This window comes from Propithecus coquereli, unplaced genomic scaffold (genome assembly GCF_000956105.1).
Source record: "Propithecus coquereli isolate 6110/MARCELLA unplaced genomic scaffold, Pcoq_1.0 Scaffold640, whole genome shotgun sequence".
Lineage (NCBI taxonomy): Eukaryota > Metazoa > Chordata > Mammalia > Primates > Indriidae > Propithecus > Propithecus coquereli.
In genome coordinates, this window is record NW_012152397.1 from 369025 (window position 1) to 385434 (window position 16410).

At 55.4% G+C, this 16410-nt stretch overlaps 3 protein-coding genes across 7 annotated transcripts in view; 1 reads left to right on the forward strand and 2 right to left on the reverse strand.

Annotated features, from left to right (window-relative positions):
* Positions 1-3144, reverse strand: part of PFN1 (profilin 1) — a 5401-nt gene extending 2257 nt beyond the window's left edge. Inside the window, exons 1-3 of one of the 2 annotated variants that reach the window (XM_012659894.1) lie at positions 2344-2649; positions 703-895; positions 1-95 (exon numbers count right to left, since the gene is read on the reverse strand). In XM_012659894.1, the coding sequence (XP_012515348.1) occupies positions 1-95; positions 703-895; positions 2344-2475 (420 nt within the window). In that variant the 5' untranslated portion in view covers positions 2476-2649. Of the gene's footprint in view, positions 96-702; positions 896-2343 lie in introns of both variants that reach the window. The other variant, XM_012659895.1, reaches the window with a different exon arrangement.
* A 2088-nt stretch (positions 3145-5232) lies between these two features.
* Positions 5233-10143, forward strand: ENO3 (enolase 3 (beta, muscle)). 4 transcript variants are annotated; one of them, XM_012659897.1, is made up of 12 exons: positions 5233-5357; positions 5924-6010; positions 6274-6369; positions 6531-6589; positions 6741-6810; positions 7207-7340; positions 8267-8489; positions 8597-8794; positions 8951-9152; positions 9587-9695; positions 9850-9908; positions 9988-10141. In XM_012659897.1, the coding sequence occupies exons 2-12, from the start codon at positions 5926-5928 to the stop codon at positions 10055-10057; spliced, it is 1305 nt and encodes a 434-aa protein (XP_012515351.1). In that variant the 5' UTR covers positions 5233-5357; positions 5924-5925; the 3' UTR covers positions 10058-10141. The 4 variants fall into 4 exon arrangements, with proteins under 4 accessions (XP_012515351.1, XP_012515350.1, XP_012515353.1 ...); XM_012659896.1 differs by having other exon boundaries at positions 5233-5314; XM_012659898.1 differs by lacking the exon at positions 5233-5357 and having other exon boundaries at positions 5923-6010.
* A 1451-nt stretch (positions 10144-11594) lies between these two features.
* Positions 11595-16305, reverse strand: SPAG7 (sperm associated antigen 7). The gene is made up of 7 exons (XM_012659900.1): positions 16136-16305; positions 13155-13222; positions 12828-12916; positions 12598-12682; positions 12381-12470; positions 12132-12288; positions 11595-12012 (listed from the first exon to the last, which is right to left on the reverse strand). Exons 1-7 carry the CDS (start codon positions 16218-16220, stop codon positions 11903-11905), a joined length of 684 nt encoding a protein of 227 aa, XP_012515354.1. The 5' UTR covers positions 16221-16305; the 3' UTR covers positions 11595-11902.
* Between the last annotated feature and the right edge of the window lie 105 nt (positions 16306-16410).

The following is a 16410-nucleotide window of genomic DNA, read 5'->3' on the forward strand; positions in this document are numbered from 1 at the left end:
GTACTGGGAACGCCGCAGGTGGGAGGCCATTTCATAACATTTCTTGTTGATCAAACCGCCGTGGACACCTTCTTTGCCCATCAACAGGACTAGCGCTGGAGGAAAGAGAAAGGAAGCTAGGACCCAGGTGTCACAATTTCACCCCCTGCCAGCTGTTTAGCAGCTGTCCAGCCCTGGGGGCTGTAACCCAACCTCATGCCTCCCAACCCCCTACACACAGGCAGGCTGTCAGTCACCCTGAAACAATAGGGCTTTTCAAAAGGGGAAAATCAAGCTTAAAGGCTGGAGAGGAACAGACTAAAATTTAGGGGTCAAAGGCTCATAGACTGCTGATTCATGTGTTCAGGCTAGAAATGGCTGTGGATAAGCCTGCCACCTCCAAGTTTTAACAAAAGAGCTCAAAAGAAGACAGCTAAAACGCTGACTTAGGAGCCTAACAATACCTACTCGAAGAAAACAGTCTCTAATCTGAAAAGGCTCAAGGCAGGAAGGAACTTAAGAGGTAATGCAGTTCAACACTTTCTATTACAACATGAGGAACTGAGACAACGAGGGACTACCCAATGTCCCAGTACACAGCAGGCTGGGTGTAGAATGCTGGCCTGACTCCCTTCACATTGGGGAACGCACAGAAAAAGAACCCAAATAACGGAAAGAGTAGGGATCTCAGAGCTACAGAAAGGCTAAGACTCAGAAACTCACTCTTGGCAGTCATGGTGACAGTGACGTTGAAGGTGGGGGCTCCGCCGGTGCTCTTGGTACGAAGATCCATAGTAAATTCCCCATCCTGCAGCAATGAGTCCCGGATCACAGAACATTTCTGGCCCCCAAGTGTCAGCCCATTCACAAAAAAACTTGACCGGTCTTTGCCAACCAGGACACCAACCTCAGCTGGCTGAAAGAGGAACCAGGCACCCATCAAGTGAGTCAGTACACCAATATTCCCACCTAGTTCTCTAAGGACCCACCTGCCTTCCACTTCTCCGGGAGGTAGAACCCCCGGCGGGGAGAGGTGTATGCTATATGCTCTGTACACATCAGTGACACCTGAGACACTCTTGGGACTCTGTGAAGTTAGTCCAGAAAAAGATCATGTCCCCAAACCTAGAAAATGGGACCAGGGTGGAAAGGATGACATACTCCTCTTAAGACTTAGATCTCGGGGTATAATAGGAAAAGTAAACCCAGGAAATAAAGGGGGCCAGAAGTCAGTAAGGAGTGGGGAGTCTCAGAACTCTCCTTCAGGAAAAGCAGAAGCGGACAGGGGAAGGGAGGGGGCGGGCAAAGCAGGAGAAGCAACTTTGCCCTTATTTGGTCAAAGGTTCTGCAGGAGTTGTTAGGGGCCCGGACGCCTGGGTCTCCAAGTAACCTCGAGTTTAGGTCCAAGTATCTATGCCCCGAGATGAGGAAGCAGACCCCTGGGGGCTTTCCGGGAAAGTTGGAAAACTTTGGAAAGGGGACAGGGGCCAAAACCTGCAAGCCAGCTCTCAGGTCTAGATACCTCAGGGAACCTTTCTCCCCCTCCCCCTTACACCCCAAGCCCCCACATCCGGTCCCCTCCCGCCCGGAAACCCCCTCTCCCCCCTTTTGAACTTCCGCTCCCCCTCCCCACTTCCGGGCAGTGTGGACAGGGGAGGTGGTGGTGGGGACAGCAGTAGTCATCCCTTATTCCTTCACTTACACTATCTTAGAACTTCTCACAAAGTTCCCCTGCTCCAGGCCCCGCCAGATGGCGGGAAGGGAGGGAGAGGGGACTTCCGGGATTGGCCTCAGAGGAATGTTGAGTCCAACGTGCTGAGTTGGGGGGGGTGTGTGTGGCGGCCTCGCCCTCTCTAACGGAGCTGGGAGGGGCAAGGAGCCCACAGAAGACGGGCATGAGACCAAGGCCACGCGCCTGGGGCTCCCTCGAGCATAAGGGGGAACAATGGTGGAGGGGGCGCAAGCTGGCAACCGGAACGGGAGCTGGGGGTCCGAGGGTCCCCAAACCATTGCTCAAGCACAATCCCTGGTTAAAATTTGCAGCGCCTACCCGCCCCGCCCTGGAGGAGGCGGAAGTGGGCCGCCGCACCGGGCGGCGCGCCCCTCCCCGCCCTGTGCCCCGGATGTAACGCCCCGTCGCGGGAAGCGGGGCGGCGGGCGGGATGGGCGCCGCCGCCTGGGGCGTAGGACTTGAGGGGCAATGAAGGGATCCGCTCACGTGCAGCCGCCATTCGCGCCGCTTCCAGGGCAAGGACCTGGTTAAGGCCTTTCGCTGCCCTCCCTAGACCGCGCCCGCCCACACCCAAGTCCCTCCCAAAGGGTCCAAGCCTGACCAGTGCCCCGGACCGCCAGGCCTCGCAGTACCGTGATGTTGACGAAGATTTTCCCGGGGACGGCGGCCCAGACGGAGGGCGAGTCCTTGTAGCCCACGATGGCCGCGTCCTGACAGGTCCCGTCCGCCATGAGGTTGTCGATGTAGGCGTTCCACCCGGCCATGGCGCTGCTACTGGGGCTGCTCTCCGCGCTGCTGCTGGGCCCGCGGGCTGGGCTCGGGCTGCCTGGGGCTGGCGGGCGGGGGGAGGCGGAGAGCTCGGGGCACGCGCTGCCGTCCGGACCGCGGCTCTGCTAGCTGTGCAGCAACCCTCGCACCGCCACTTCCTGCTCCTCCCCCCCGATTTTTATTTGCAAAGGGAGGTAGGGGCGGGGCCTGCTCCCCATTCCCTCCCTCCCCCCTCGCCAGCCCAGACACCGAACTTTGCAAATGCAATTTTAAAAATCCCTCCCCCTATAGCAAAATTTGCAGAGTTCGATGAAAAGCAATGTAAAAGGATGGGGGGGCGGCGGAAGAGAGTTAAGGTTAGGGCCTGCTCCAGTTCTCATTGAACATAAACCCGACTTTGGTATATGGGAAGGTAGTAAGCCAGAGGAAGGAAGGAAAGAAAAAGGAGGAAGAATTAGCAAGCTGCAAATTTAGCAAATTAAAGAGAGTTCGGGGAATCCAGGGTTAAACGGAACGACTCCTCTTTCCCCCCCACCTCCGCTGGAGGGAAGGACCGGCGGGCGGCGGCGGCGCGTGCGCCCGCGCCTGCGCCGGGGCCAGGAGGGAGAGCGCGTGGGGCGTTTGGGGCCGGCGGCAGCCTGTACGGGCGCGCGTCCGGCTCGACCGACTCGGACTCCCCCCCCCCGGGAAGGAAGGCGAGCCCTAGGACGTGTCTCCTGTCTGACGGAAGGGGCGGGGGCGAAGGCGTGCGTGCTGCTGCCTCTCCATCCTTAATTTTACTTATTCAAGAAACAAGAAAGCAAAGGGGAATTTGACAAAATACCCCAGTGATTCTCAGAGCTGAAGGCACCCACCCGAGCTCTTCTGTCCCCAGCGTCTGCCCGGGGTCGCACAGGTTGAGTTCAATCGGGCCCATCCCCACTCCAGGGGATTATGCCTACTCTGGATCTGCTCCAGCCCAGGGCCTCACTTCACGTCCCAGCCCCGCCCGTCCCGGGCCAGCAGTTTAGGTCACCGGCCGTGCCCCTTGGCCCCTCTCTGCAGAGGTCACTAAGAGCGGGCGCCCGCGGGACGAGACGGGCGGGGCCATTTTTCAACGCGGAAAAATACTAAAGTTCCAAGATTGACAACTTTTCAAAAGGGGAAAGTCCCTTCTACTTTGGGCTCGTTGGGTTTTTTTTCTTCTTTTCCAGTAAAATTTGTTCTAAATGCTTGAGTGCGATTACTTCGCTGGGCGCCCATCGGGAAGGGGTGGGGCAGGTCGGCTTAGGTGACCAGCCCTCTGCGGACCCCTATCCTCTGAGTGGCTTGGCTGCTTCCGGTCCCTCCCGCAGGGGGCGCTGGGGTCACCCGCGCCTCCCGGGCGGGAAGGGGCTTCGTTCTGTCTCGTCCTCCGGGGCGAGGCGCGCATACCTGGCGTCCACTCCGAACCCCGTGGCCCCCGATGCCCCCCGAGCCCGTGTTCCTCGACAGCCGCGCGTCTGAGTCACTGGCGGGCTCGGGCGGGGCCGCTCTCTGGCACGTGGCGGCGCTCCCCGCGCGCCATCTCCTGACCTCTGGCCTGCCGCACCCCTCACCCCAGGGTGGAAAAATCCCGGGAGGGAGCGGCCAGAGATAAGGGGGGAAGGGCACGATGGAAGACGGGGGTGGGGGATCGGGTAGTGCTCCTGGGGCGGGGGTTGGGAGACACGGCGTAGGGCAGGCGGGGCGGGGAGGAGAGCTGGGGACAGGGCCACCGGGGTGAGTCACCCGGCGCGGGCCGGTCCGGCGCTGGCGGGAGGGGCCTCCGAGTCCGGAGCGAGAAGCCGAGGCGCCCCGTGACCCCTTGCCTCCGGTCAGCCCGCCGGGGCTGCAGCAGGACTCGGGGCAGACCCCGCACTCTCCCCAAACCCGCCAAGGCAGAGAGAGCTGCCGAGTGTAGAGACCCACTTCGGTGCAGCGCTACAAGCGGGCCGACCGCCGGACAGGCCCCTGGTGCTCGGACGCTCACAAAGGGCCACCCCTCCTTCCGTCCATTCATTTTTTTTTCACTCCTGATTCAACACCATTCATTGATGGGCTGGGGCCGCACGCTGAAGCGCCCGTAGTCTGTGGGGAAAGGGGTTCGGGACAGACTGTCTCCCCGCTGGGCGACAAGTGCTGTCCCAGCGGTTATCAGTCGGGCGCCGCGCCAGCTCAGAGGGCCGGTCTAAATTCGTCTCCCAGTCCCCTCACTGACCCCCGGCGCTGGCCGGGAGAGGGCTGGATGGGGTGGCCCCGAGAATGGCCGTTATGAGGATCCTGAGAGGTGAGACCCTCTCGCTGTTTGCGTTGGGGCTTCAAGTTTAGACCTCAGAGCTTTCCAGAATCCCCACCCCTCCCCACACTGAGGGCAGAGGCCCGCCGGGTGAGCTGAGCATGTGTGGATGTCAATCCTGCAGCCCCTCTTCCAGGCCCCCTCCCCAGCCCTGCAGGGCTCAGGTTACCCCTGGCCTTTCCTAAAGGGCACTCCTTCCTCTTCAGCCTTTGCAAAAAGGGAATATAATCCTGGGGAGAGGGGACAGACCCCCCAATCTGAAGCTCCTTCCTGCCCCTCCCAAAGTGTAGAATTAAAAGTGGAGACCTTTACTGGGGGACAGAGAAAGTGCAGAGGGGTAGTCATTGACCTTTCCTTCTGCTTTAGGCTGTAGTGGGCACTTGGCTGCCAGCCCGGTGTGGAGGGGGTTGGATGGAGAGAGAGAGGCGGGGCTCACTGGGGACAGGGTGGCTAGGAGATAAATGCCCAGCCTGAGACGGGGTGAGCTGACACTGTCCCAGCTGCCACCTAGACTCCGAGCTCCATCCAAGACATCCCAGGTCTGGTGAATCTTCCAGCCCCAGGGGGTGGAGGGGGTAAAAGGTGTGCATGGTGTTGGCTTGAAGAAGAGTGGGGGTAGATTTCAGCTTTTTTCCTCCTGGGTCTGGGGATGCTTAAAGAAGAGAGGCTGGGTGGAGCAAGCAGGATGGGGCACGATGTGGGAGCACCCAAGGGTCTTGGGAACGGAGGCTGTGAGGAGAGGATGCAGGGATGGATACGGAAGGGCAGGTAGGGAATTCGGGACCTGTGAGGATTTGGGGGCAGAAAAATGAGAACTCAAAAGGATTTGAGGACTAGGAGGCCATGGAGAACAGATTGCTTGACCGGAAGGGTGGAAGGAGAAGGCACAAGTGCAGCTTTGGGGACGTGGTGGCTCGGGGAGTTAGAAAGGAGAGGCCGCTGGATTCTTAAGATGGGAGGGTGGAATAGGAGCTGTTCTGCATGGGGGAGGGGGCTGCGCCTGCCTCTTTGGTCTGTGACCTTTTTGTGGGGTATTTTTAGCTCCAGCACCTGCCTTCTTGGAGTGGGGAAGACTCTTAAAGGGCAAGGGATTTCTGATTCCTTAAGGGATCAACTGTCCACACTCACTCACACCTCTTGTCCTGCAGCCATGGCCATGCAGAAAATCTTTGCCCGGGAAATCCTGGACTCCAGGGGCAACCCCACCGTGGAGGTGGATCTGCACACAGCTAAGGGTAACACAGGCCCATTGAATGAGTTTGCCTCAGAAGACCCAACCCCCACGTGTCCTCCCCCCAGCTCTGTGCCACATCCTCTCCTTTCTCTGGGGTCCCCTTCCCCAGACTTCTTCCCAGGCCAACCTGGCTCCAGAGCTGGGAGCTGGGAAAAGCAGGAGTCTCTCTGTGCTCTATCTCCTGTCCCTGGGCTCAGAGAGGGTACCTCAGCCATTTCGGGGGTGGAGGGTGACTCTGTGATCTTCCCATTCCTCCTGCCCCAGGCCGATTTCGAGCAGCTGTGCCTAGCGGGGCTTCCACAGGTATCTATGAAGCTCTGGAACTACGAGATGGAGACAAATCCCGCTACCTGGGGAAAGGTGAGGAGAGACCAACGGAGAAGGAGCCTGTGCGGGTGGTTTTAGGACAGGGGCTCAGGAAGGGTAGAGGACTGGAGCCCAAATTTTCTTGAGGAGCTGGGGTCCACAGGAAGATGCCTGATTGCTTTGGAGAGCCCAACCCCCTCCTCTGGCCTCCCTAGGAGTCCTGAAGGCTGTGGAACACATCAACAAGACTCTAGGCCCCGCTCTGCTGGAAAAGGCAAGTGGGGCAGCCTACTCCCCACACCTCCTCCCCATGCCCCAGGCATCCCCCATCCCTCAAATATTTTCACTTACCCTCCCTGCCTCACATGCCCTGACTCCTGAGAAATCTGACCTGTGCTCTCCCCTTCCCGAACCTGCCCTTCCAGAAACTAAGCGTTGTGGATCAAGAAAAAGTTGACAAATTCATGATTGGGCTGGATGGAACCGAGAATAAGTGTGAGTGAGGGGCTAAAGGAGGGGAAGCGATGGGGCGTGGGAGGGGTGGGGAGAGGAGACCACAGGGGCTGATGGATGGCTGGGGTTATTTCTGTGTCCCACATTTTGGGGCACTGGTAGCTGGAGTTTATTCATTCCACAGGCATTTCCTATGTCTGCTGTCTGCCAGGCCTGGGCCTGGCTCTGGATACAGCCGTGCAGCTGACACATTCCCCTGGGGTGGGGGCTCCCAGAGCTCCTCAGGCGGCAGGGTAGAGGTCTGTTGACAAAATCTTAATGCCCAGTGGCTACCAGCTCTGGATTCTTTCTGGGGTGACCAGAGGGGATGTTCAAAGAGGTAACTTCAAACCCTGCAGGAGAAGCTCTCACCCTTTCTTCCTGCTTGCCTCCTTCCAGCCAAGTTTGGGGCCAATGCCATCCTGGGCGTGTCCTTGGCAGTGTGTAAGGCAGGAGCAGCTGAGAAGGGGGTCCCACTCTACCGACACATCGCAGATCTCGCCGGGAACCCTGACCTCATACTCCCAGTGCCTGTGAGTGCAGCTGCGCCAGCGAGATCTCACCTTGACCGAGCTGCCCCACCCAGCGAGGGGTGGTTAAGCAGCCCCTTGGAAAAAATCCACCTTCCAGACCCAGCTCCAAAGAGGCGGTTTCCTGAAATCCAATCTCTCCTGCTGTGGTCCAGCCCCTCCCTCTTTCCCACAATCCAAACCTTCCCTTAAGCCTCTCTGTGCTTCCTTCCCTTGCCATGTAATCTGGTTCCTTCACATTCCAATCCTAGGCTCAATAACTCCAACCTCATGCCGCCCCTGCACCCCACCCCGCAAATCAGATTGAGAACTTCTTCACCGCAAGGGTCTCGGCATTTCTTTGTCTTCTTGAGTCCTTATTAAACTAATGCCCTCTTAATGGAAACCCTTTGAATTTAATCTTAATGTTACCATTTGTTATTACTTATTAGGAAGATTGTATAAGAGCATGGACTCAGTAGAGACAGACTGCTGAGTTCAAATCCTGGCTCTGCCTGTTTACTAGTTGTGTGATTTTAAGCAAGTTATTTAACCTCTCTATGCCTCCATTTCCTCATCTATAAAATGGTGGTGGTGGGGGGGGTAATAATAGTACCTAGTTAATAAAGGTGTTTTGAGAACGAAATGAGCTAGTGTATGCCAAGCACTTAGTACAGTGCCTGCTGTGTAGTAAGTGCTATAAAAGTGTTAGCTATTGTATACTAGGCACATGCTAAGAACTTTACATCAATTTTTAGAATATTTAGCAAAAATAGATATTGCCTCCTTCCAGCCAAGTTTATTGTCCCCCATTCTATAGAAATGTGGAAAGAGACTCTGAGGAGCAAAATTACTCACCCTCTACCACTCAGCTAGTAAATAGGGAAGCCAGGATTCCACCTCAACCCCTCACGTCCCAGCCCAGGTCTGAGCGCCCTCTCCCATCGCAGGCCTTCAATGTGATCAATGGGGGCTCCCATGCTGGAAACAAGCTGGCCATGCAGGAGTTCATGATTCTGCCTGTGGGAGCCAGCTCCTTCAAGGAGGCCATGCGCATTGGAGCCGAGGTCTACCACCACCTCAAGGGGGTCATCAAGTCCAAGTATGGGAAGGATGCCACCAACGTGGGTGATGAGGGTGGCTTTGCACCCAACATCCTGGAGAACAATGAGGGTCAGTGCTGAGCACCCTGGGGGGCAGAGCCCCTGGGTTCCCCCACGGGAAGGGGAGGCTGCAGACGGGGCACTGGAGTGTGAGGTCCTCTCTTGCTCCTCTTCCAGCCCTGGAGCTGCTGAAGACAGCCATCCAGGCAGCTGGTTACCCAGACAAGGTGGTGATTGGCATGGATGTGGCAGCATCTGAGTTCTATCGTAATGGGAAGTACGATCTTGACTTCAAGTCACCTGATGATCCCGCACGGCACATCAGTGGGGAGAAGCTGGGGGAGCTGTACAAGAGCTTCATCAAAAACTATCCTGGTGAGCCTCCCAGGTGTCCCAGTGTTCCTGCCTGACTCCCCTGCAACTGCCTAACACTGATTTCAGTGTTATCCCCATCCCGGCTCTTCAGACCTGTCACCTCTCCTTGAGGCTCCTTCTGACCTCTCACCCCATCTCTGCTCCCAACCCCATCAGTGGTCTCCATTGAGGACCCCTTTGACCAGGATGACTGGGCCACCTGGACCTCGTTCCTCTCGGGAGTGGACATCCAGATCGTGGGGGATGACCTCACGGTCACCAACCCCAAGAGGATTGCTCAGGCTGTTGAGAAGAAGGCCTGCAACTGTCTGCTGCTGAAGGTCAACCAGATCGGCTCGGTGACCGAATCCATCCAGGCGTGAGTGCCTCCTGACCCTGGGGCTCACCATGCCTCCCTCTGCCCCCACTCCACCCACTCCAGCTACAGTCTTGCCAGCTAACTTCAAGTCTACCTTTCCCCTGGCACCTGACCCACCCACACCTTCTTGGCCTCCAGGCTGTGATTAACTCTCGACCTGACCCCCAAGAGCTTTGCCACTGTGGCCCTGCCATGCCCCAACCCCCAGCCCATGCCATCCCTCTCCCCCAGATGCTGCTGTTCTTCCCACCAGTATCTCAGGAGCCCAAATTCAAGATCAGAAATCTCTTCTCTCCTCCTTCCCAAAGAGCCTAGTCACTGCCTTCCCTGCCAAGTGCCCACTACACAAAACAGAAGGGACAAGCCCCACCCAGCTCCTGGCTTTCCCACTGAGGAGGTCCCATAAGGCCTCATCAAATGTCCTCTCTACCCAGCTGCAAACTGGCTCAGTCTAACGGCTGGGGGGTGATGGTGAGCCACCGCTCAGGGGAAACTGAGGACACATTCATCGCTGACCTTGTGGTGGGGCTCTGCACAGGACAGGTACTTGTGGCTTCCCTCTACTGAGTGTCTGCCCAAGTTTTCTTGGGGTCCCCAGCCTCCTGCCTCTGAGTTAAATGCCACCACAGGCTGCTCCCTTGGGGCCAGGCCCAACCCCTCCTCTCCAGCCTCATTCAAATCCCTCTTCCCTCCTCAGATCAAGACTGGCGCCCCCTGCCGCTCGGAGCGTCTGGCCAAATACAACCAACTCATGAGGTACAGAGGACTTGGGCCCCCGGGAAGCAGGGGGCTGCTGGGTTGGAAGGCAGCAACTCTGACTTTGTCTGCATTCTAGGATTGAGGAGGCTCTCGGGGACAAGGCTGTCTTTGCTGGACGCAAGTTCCGTAACCCGAAGGCCAAGTGAGAAGCTGGAGGCCCCAGGCCCCCACTGGACAGACTGAGGCCTTTTTGAGTCTTTCTTCCTGAAATAAACACTGGTGCCATCCAAGACAGTGGTGTGCTCCTTTGTGGGAGGGAGGGAGGGTATGCTGGTCTCTGGGCTGGGAAAGACAGGGGGTGGAGAGATGGGGGCAGGAGGGGGAGGCAAACAGACATGTATCCTGATGGGACAAAGAAGAGGTGAAGGACTCTGTCCGAGAGGAAGCTGGGTGGATCTAGAACAGAGTTCACATTTTGCAAGGACGTTGGGGGAAGCAGATGCCATACGTGACATGAAGCTGAAGAGGCGCTGATGGAACAAGAACCAGCTCCAGGAGGAGGGGAGCAGGGTGTGGGACCGAGGGTCCTGCCACTCCCATAAGGGGGAAGCTGGAGTGGGCCTGCTGCAGGGTTGAAGTGGTCTGCAGAGTGCACCATGGAGTGAAGGCTGCAGTCCCAGTGAGTGCTTTGTGAGGGTCGGAGTGCTTTTTGTTTTTGTTTTTTTTTGAGACAGAGTCTCACTCTGTTGCCTGGGCGAGTGCCATGACGTCAGCCTAGCTCACAGCAACCTCCAACTCCTGGGCTCAAGCGATCCTCCTGCCTCAGCCTCCTGAGTAGCCAGGACTACAGGACTGCGCCACCACGCAGGCTAATTTTTTCTATTTTTAGTAGAGACAGGGTCTCGCTCTTGCTCAGCTGGTCTTGAACTTCTGAGCTCAAGCGATCTGATTCTCCCACCTCTGCCTCCCACAGTGCTAGGATTACAGGCGTGAGCCACCACACGGGCTGAGGGTGAGAGTGTTAATGACAGCAGCTATCACTACTAGGAAGCTTACGAGAATCTGGAACTGTTCTAAATATTTGACATATATTAACCTGTGCAAACCTTGAAACAGTCCCATCAGATAGCTACCGTTATTATTCCCAGATTACAGATGAAGAAACTGAGGCACAGAAGGTTCAATACCTTATGCAAGGTAACAGAGTTAACTCGGCCAGGCGCGGTGGCTCACGCCTGTAATCCTAGCTCTCTGGGAGGCCGAGGCGGGCGGATTGTTTGAGCTCAGGAGTTCGAAACCAGCCTGAGCAAGAGCGAGACCCCGTCTCTACTAAAAAATAGAAAGAAATTAATTGGACAACTAAAAATATATAGAAAAAATTAGCCGGGCATGGTGGCGCATGTCTGTAGTCTCAGCTACTTGGGAGGCTGAGACAGGAGGATCGCTTGAGCCCAGGAGTTTGAGGTTGCTGTGAGCTAGGCTGATGCCACGGCACTCACTCTAGCCTGGGCAAAAGAGTGAGACTCTGTCTCAAAAAAAAAAAAAAAAAAAACAACTGGCCACTTGGCTCCAGTGATTGCCCTCTTAACATACTGTATCTTATAAATCCCTATGATAGTACCAATAATTGGCCGCCTTTGACCTACACAAATAGCAATTTTACTGTTCAACCTAAAATCATTCCATTTCTTCTCTGCCAGTGGCTCCAGGACCTACCTTTCTGTGTATAAAAAAATCAGGACATTGGGTCAAACAGTGTTTATTGAATGTAAAATAACTCCAGCCCCACGGGGAAGAAAATTCCAAGGAGAATGGAGAACAATACAGATTAAATACCCACCTGTGCATTCACACTCTCTTTCACACGACACGCACACCACATACATATCCGAGCTCTAACAGTGACAAACACCTGCTTCCCCCCAGCTTGAGTGACAGCTGGTCAGAGGTGGTTCAGAGGTGGGGCTCCAGGATGGGTTCTAATAGCAGCAGCCTTGTCCCTCCCTGTCCCCTGCCCTGCCCCAGGGGTCAAAGGGAGCTAGGTGGGGTGCCTAGGAGGTAGGTGGCAACTCTTCCCCGCTCTGCCGCAGACGCTTCTTGGCTCGGATCTCATTCATGGCCTCTTCAATGGAGCGTGTGTCCCTCTTGTTGGCCACGGGCACTGGGGGCAGAGGGGAGGGTGGGGAGGGCCCAGGAGCCCTGTGCCTCGGCCTCCGCTCCCCTCCCCCCTACCCTATCCTCTTCTTCCCTGCCACCCCCGAGCCCGCACTGTGGCCTCACCACAGCCGTAGGTCTTGTTGGCCTGCAGCATGTGGGCCGCATCCTTGGCTGCTCCCTTGCCAATGAGGTGGCTGTACTTGTCCTTGTAGTCGCTGGCAGGGCTCACTACCACAGGTCCCTGTTGGGCTGCCTCCTCCTCCTGCCGCTGGGCCAGCTCCTAGGGGCGTGGGGGTGGGGCGCTGGTGCTCAGGGGCCAGACCTCAACCCCTCCCAGGTGGTGGGCTTCAGGGGCTACCAAGCACAGCTCACCTTCAGCTTCCGTTTCTCCTCAGCTTTCTGGGGGTCCCATTCCTCTCCACGACGGTAGGAGTCTAGCTCTTCATCTGAGGGTGCAAACTCCTGGAAAAAAAGGGAATGATGGGGTAAGGGTCCATATAAATGTTTAATCTCATTCCTCTCCCTGCCGAGGGGTGTGGGGATAGGCTCAAAAGGGGAGAGGAAAGAGTGAGGAACTCGGGCCTTTCACCTTTTTAAAGATCATGACATAGCGACACTCGTCATCTTCCCCAAAGGAGAAGGATGTCAGGCCAGCCACTTCCACCACATCGTGTCTGGGAAGGCGAGGTAGAGGGGAAAGAGTACTTTAAGTTGAACCATGAGGGAGTCTCACACCCACCTCTCGAGAAACCTCCCACTCACCCCTTAATGCCCACCTAGCCACCCATTTCCTGCCTCCCCTAGCCCAGAGACACTCACAGTATACTCCTCTCTATCTTGTTCATTGGATGAAACTTTTTCTTGATCTGCCCACTGTCTTGGATGAAATCTGACACCTCCTTCTCCATCTTGGAAGAGGGAAAAAGAAGATAATATAAGACAATGGCTCCACCAAATGTCCCTCTCCCCAGCTGGGCCAATGACCCTTCTACACCTCCCCAACACCCTCTCCAGCCTCCAGGCCACTAGCTTTCAGGCTTCATCTCTCTCAAGACATTATCAGCAAAACTGAGTCCTCAACCTTCCAATTTTAACTTATTGGAAGTCCTTCCTGAGGCTGCCTTTGAGCTCTCCAGTTGGTCTCACCCTTTTACGAAACTCCACTTTCTGTTGTTTCTCTTGCTCTTGTAGTTTCTTCAGGCGAGCAGCCTGCTCTGGGGGTAAGAAATGGCAGCATGAGGCCGGGGCTGGAAGCATGGGTGGGGAGGGTTTATAAGGCTTCAGGCGAAGTCTGATGTCCACTGGGAGGTGTCAGGCTGGGAAGGTAGGATTACTATTTACTTACCAAGTATTTATCAACATTTATTATGTACAGTGGTTCCCCTTATCTTCAGGGCACATGTTCTAAGACTGAACAGATACCTAAAACCTCAGATAGTACCCTATGTATGTTTTTTCCTATACGTACACACCTGTGATAAAGTTCAATTTATAAATTAGGCACAATAAGAGATTAACAATAATAAAATAGAACAATTACAACAATATACTGTAATAAAAGTTATGTGAATGTGGTCTCTCTCTCTCAAAATATTTTATTGAATGTAATATTGTCAGACTGCAGGTAACTAAAACCTTGGACAGCAAAACTTTGGAAAAGGAGGGACTAGTGTACTGGGCACCATGCTAGAAGCTGGGGTACTAAGATCATTAAGACATGGTGTAGCCCCTTAAGAATTCAAAGTTTAGCAGGAGTGACAAAGATCAGAATCATGCTTAACCCTCTTTCCCAACTCTGCTAGGGAAACAAATGAACACTTATTTAATGCCCACCACATGCAAAGAACTATAAGGCATCTGGGGAGGTGAGGAGAAGAGACTAAGCCCCTGGCCTTCAAGAGTTTATCATCTCATTGTCTACATAGGAAAAGGGAAATTATTTAACTTCCTATATTTTGTAACACCCCTCACTTCCCACTTCTACAGACAGGATGAAGCTGTAATGGCTAAATGACACCCTTCTCCTTTGGGAGTGTAGGTGTCCAAGGTTAGCTGCAAAGGAACTATCCACCCTTGGGTCTTATTTAACTTCTCTCTTCTTCAGATCCTGCCTCTGCAACAGATTTCCTCTGCCTCTGGAGGATGGGAGTGCATTTCTAACCTGGGCCCTCTATTCTTGCCTGTCTTCCCTCATGATGTGATTTTACTGCCTCTTGAGATTTGGGCACATGCCTCTTCCTACTCCTGTTCAACCTGAAATGCCCCCTCTCCTCTCTTCTTCCATTTCAAATCCTTTACATGCTTGAGGCCCACTTCTTCAATAGGATCTGAATCCGCTCCAGCTGCACCGAACTTCTTCCCATTTTTTTAATGCCTCAATGCCTTTGCACATGTTCCTTCTGCTTGGAATGCTTTTGTTCCTCTCATTAACCCTTCAGATCTGTCACGGGTCAGAGTTACTCATGTCTTCCTCTGGGCTCCAAGTGCATTTGGGTCAGACATCCTCTACAGCATGGACTGAGAACTAACATAATATAACTTTTTATTTTTCTCTCCTAGCAGACTATAAGCTTCTGGAAGGCAGGGACCCTGTTCATTTCCTGTTCAGTTATCCTCTGGGGCCCCTGGCAGCCTAGGAGCTCTTATTTCTCTGTCCTCACCGAACATCAGCGCATCCCATCTTGGCCACTGACTGTTCTCTAACTGGTTTTTGAGTCTTCTTTGCATCTGGAGTGGTAGCATAAGATTATGGTTAAGAACATAGGCCTAATAGTCACACCTGGGTTTGAAATGCTGCCATTTACTAACTATATGACCTTAGGCAAGTGACTAAACTCTGAACTTCAGCTTCCTAGTTTGTCAACTGCCGCTGGTGATCCCCCACCTAGACAGTCATTGAGCATTAAATAATTCCAATTCCCCATTCGCATTAAGCTCCCTCTTTCCTCTGAACTTTCAAATAGATGTCTGGTCTGCTTGTAATACTTCGCTTCCCGCTTTCATTTGCTGAATTATCTATTCTTCAGGTCTTGGCTCACTGCAGACTAGGTTAGGACCTGCAAGTAGCTGCCCTCATAATTATTTTTCTTTCAGAGCATTTATCGTGTTGGTTATCAAACTATCGTGTGATCATTTCATCAACAAACGTCTCAGCCCCGGACTGTGGGCTCCTTGAAGGGTACCCCTGGCCCCTGGAAGTTCTGTAAATAAGGGACGATGTTTAGACATTCAGCAGCCCTTGAGCACTTTGAAGGCATCCTGCCTGCCCTGGCCCGTCTCGGGCAGTTAGGGAGCTCGTCCACGGTGAAAGCCTGCAGGGTTGGGAGCTGGGGTCCCCTCCAAGGCACTCGTTCTGCCAGGCTCATCCACACACATCGGGGCCACAGCGCGAGCCACCCCGGGGAGGCCCCGACCGCTCCGCCGGACCGCACCCTACGCAGGCCGCCGGGCTCCAGCCCGCCCGTAGGGAAGCAGGCGGGGAGACTATGGCCAATCGGACCCGGCGGGCATCCCCATCCCTCCAATCAACAGCACGATCCGCCCGGGCAGCTCGGGAATTTAAGGCTACAGAAGGGAAAAGTGTTGTTGGAGGAAGGCAGAAGGGACCGGGTTAAATCAAGCAGGAGGGGCACGGGGACACCGAGAGGACCCAGTAGCCAATGGGAGGTGCTGAGGGTGGGGTGGGTCAGAGGAAGGTCAAACAAGCCTGAGGAGGTAGACCTTTAAGTTGAGCCAGCCAACAGAAGTGAGAAGATTGTGGATGGGTGTGTTGGACGTCCAATCGGAATAAAGATGGAGGTGGGCGAGGCCGGGAAGCGGCGGTGAGGGTATCCTACCAATCAGAGCAGGCCAGCAGCGGACAGGCGGGCCGGTCGGCTAATTGGAAACAAGGACTGCGGAAGGCCAGGGTGGGGCGAAGAGGCGGGGGCTGGAGTTAGGCTTCGGGAGCCAATCATCGTCTGCTAACAACAGCGGGCGGGTCGGCAGCCCTTTTAGGGACTGTGAGGGTCTCTAAAGGGGCTTGTGAGGGGTCTTTCAAGGAGGAGAAGGCAGCATCGTCCAAAGAGGGAAGAGTGCGGTCCTGAGAACCGGGCGAAGAAAAGCAGTTGTGAATTTGGGATCCTCACCTCGGGCCTTGCGCCGAGTCTCCTGGTCACCGAGGCTGGGTGGCTTCTCCATGGAGCTCAGGATGGAGCCCAGTAGGTCCGCCATCTTGGGAGTGACTGAAAGGGGGCGGTGCGTCTTAAAGGGAAGGGCGAAATGCCTTTAAGGCCGGAAACACGTCGGAGGCGGAAAACCACGCGCCCGCCCCGCCCGGGCGCGGATCCGAGGCCCGCCGCGCGTGGGCGCCTCCCGCCGGCCGAGGCCCCACCCCGCCCCGCCCCCCGCAGACAGAGGCCGG